Below are 2,644 nucleotides of genomic sequence, written 5' to 3' on the forward strand. Positions count from 1 at the left end.
TTGTTTAAACAAATTTATCAAAACAAATACTTCTTTATATACATAATTATATTATAAATATCGCATGATTTTCTCCCAGTGTACCAGTAGCCAAGGAAGCAATGGTGCAGTGCAGCAGTGTGGCATGCAACCTGAACTTGCAGCTCGTTTGGTCGTCACATAATCTGCTCCAAATCAAAATTGCTTATTAAACGTGGAGAGCGCGAGAGCTTCGAGTCCCAAGGAATGGTTTTGGCCACTTGGTCTAGGCCTCAGTTTTTGTGGGATGGTTCTTAGCCGGGGATTGGCTGTGGCCAGATCTGGTCATATGCGATCAGAGGAACTAGTTCGAAGGAAGATTTAGAAAGGAAACTGCTAATATGAGCTATGTAAACATATTAGTTAAGTTTTACGAAATACAAATACTTACAAGTTTTAAAATTTATAATATATTGTACAACCATTGGTCAAACAATTTTATATATTTCTGTGAAGTCCTAAAGTAAGTCCCTTATAACCTATTTTTATAATTGTTTTACAACTCTTTAAATATAATTATTCATTTTATTCTTAGACATTTAATTATATTCTAAATGTATACTAACTCTTTAGTCTTAGGCTCACAGAAATGAACCGAATTGATCATCTCCGCTGGAGACTGCGTAGCTGCCAAAACGAATCTGTCGCCGAATCGGATATCGTGTATATCGTATATATATGGCCAGGGCAGTGGAAAAGGTGGAAAAGGAACCGCGAAGAAAAATTGCTGCCGAATTCTGAACTGCGGCGAGTGGAAGCCACAAGAATCCACAATCCAGTATCCAGAATACAGAATACAGAGTTCGACTCGATCACGATTGCCACTCGAATCGAGGATCGGGGTTGGAGCATTGAGGATAGAGGATCGGGAATCGGGATTTGGGAATGGGGTATGGGGAATGGAGGGACAGGGACCCACGGAGGCAATGGGTCTTCGACTATCTTGATGGGCATGGGATGCGATGCGATGCGGCGCTACAGGCTCAACTGAGCTGGATTGAGCATTGATCGACGATGACGATGTCGACAGGAACAGTGCTGCCAATTCAGCCAAGCATTCAATAAGGAAATTTTAAGCGTTCATGGTTGTAATAAGAAAGAAATATTTATACACGTACTTATGAATGAAATTTCCACAAGATGCTTTATTCAATAATACATTTTCAATTGAAGTGAATATAAGTATACTTACCAATAAAATAATTTTTTAATTTTTAGCTATAGCTTTTAATTATAGCTAATATATATATATATATATTCTTATATCTATTCACTGACAAATAAAATAATTCCCACTTGAATAGATATTATTAATTTTTTATTTCACTAAAATATTTTATTTATTTTTGCAAATTACTTTCTAGCTGCCCTTGGCAGCACTGAAAAAATGCCTGCGAACGGGTCTCGAGGGGGGACAACGTGCAAAGCTGCCAATGAACCAAATCCAGCCTCTGGCCGCGGATCTATCTCAATTTCTACATTTGACCTGTGAACCGTAATGGATTTTGTATATATTATAATTGCCGACCGTGCTACACAATCTCCTCCGGTTTTTTGACTGCACTTTTCCGCCAGGCGATCGCCCGATTGCCTCGGAAGCAGACTGAATTCGAAGCGCTGCCCTCGACTATATCTTGGCAAATGGATCGCGAATAGCGATCTTTCCGAGAAGAAAGCAAGTGTAGAGTGCCGCGGACTGGAGGGCAGAGGGAATTCCGGTGGACTTGTCGCATTAGCACCAGCCTGCAACGGGACAACGCGATTTATTGGGCCCTTGAACGATCTCAGGATCGGTGAACATGAAAGAGCGCCTTAAGATGACCAAAAAATAGGTGTCGAATGCCATCGCTGATTGGCATATATCACTTGCTCCAGATCGCAAAGTGATCATGATTAGAGTGTCCTAAGGCCACGTTAAAGGTGTTGAGTATCTTTCTCTTCTTAGTTTATTGATATGATATTACCACACCATTAGCCCCATTAAAAAACTTTATTTTTATCGAGTTACTTTACTCCAATCGTTCCACATTCCAAATCAACGCAAGAGAGTAAGCCGTAATTGTGCATCCGTAAAATCCATAGTCCTATTGCTTGCGATCACTTCTGTTGGTCGAAATTCACATCGTTGAGCTCCTTCTCACAGCCCCGATATGCCATGCCCACGCCAAATCCAGTGCCCAACCAAACGGGCCAAATGCGCCTCCGGAAGAAGAGCAGGGTGACCACGGACCCGATCACCAGACCTCCAAAGCCCTTCACCAGGGAGTCGGACAGACAGCGGTTGAGGTTCTCGCGCAACCTATCTTCGGGGGCCGTCGACATGTCCACAGCTGCTTATGGGTAATTTATTAATTTTTTATTTTTGCTGCCAGGTAATACGACAATAACCAAATCGAATTGACGAGAACAGAAATATCAGTGAGCACTGGGATTGAAACAAAATGAATTTAGTAAATTACGAGTCAAAGGCCTCCTAAGAACACAAGGCCTACTATAATAAGACCATGAAAAGAGCCTAGCAAAAATCGTTACAAAAAGCGTCGCAAAAAGCCTAGCTAAAATCAAAGCAAAAAGCTTAACCAGAAGCCTCGCATAAAACCTTGCAAAGAGCCTAGATAAAACTCTC

General features: G+C 41.2%; 1 protein-coding gene across 1 annotated transcript; it reads right to left on the minus strand.

Annotated features, from left to right (window-relative positions):
• Positions 1 to 2,013: 2,013 nt before the first annotated feature.
• Positions 2,014 to 2,352, minus strand: LOC108006552 (MICOS complex subunit Mic10). Its single transcript, XM_017070084.4, has one exon. The coding sequence runs from the start codon at positions 2,338 to 2,340 to the stop codon at positions 2,116 to 2,118; it is 225 nt and encodes a 74-aa protein (XP_016925573.1). The 5' UTR covers positions 2,341 to 2,352; the 3' UTR covers positions 2,014 to 2,115.
• Between the last annotated feature and the right edge of the window lie 292 nt (positions 2,353 to 2,644).

The sequence above is a fragment of the Drosophila suzukii genome, chromosome X (assembly GCF_043229965.1).
Source record: "Drosophila suzukii chromosome X, CBGP_Dsuzu_IsoJpt1.0, whole genome shotgun sequence".
NCBI lineage: Eukaryota > Metazoa > Arthropoda > Insecta > Diptera > Drosophilidae > Drosophila > Drosophila suzukii.

Bases quoted from the DNA above. Each gene is read 5' to 3' on its own strand.
- LOC108006552 (XM_017070084.4), bottom strand. From the start codon at position 2,340: ATGTCGACGGCCCCCGAAGATAGGTTGCGCGAGAACCTCAACCGCTGT.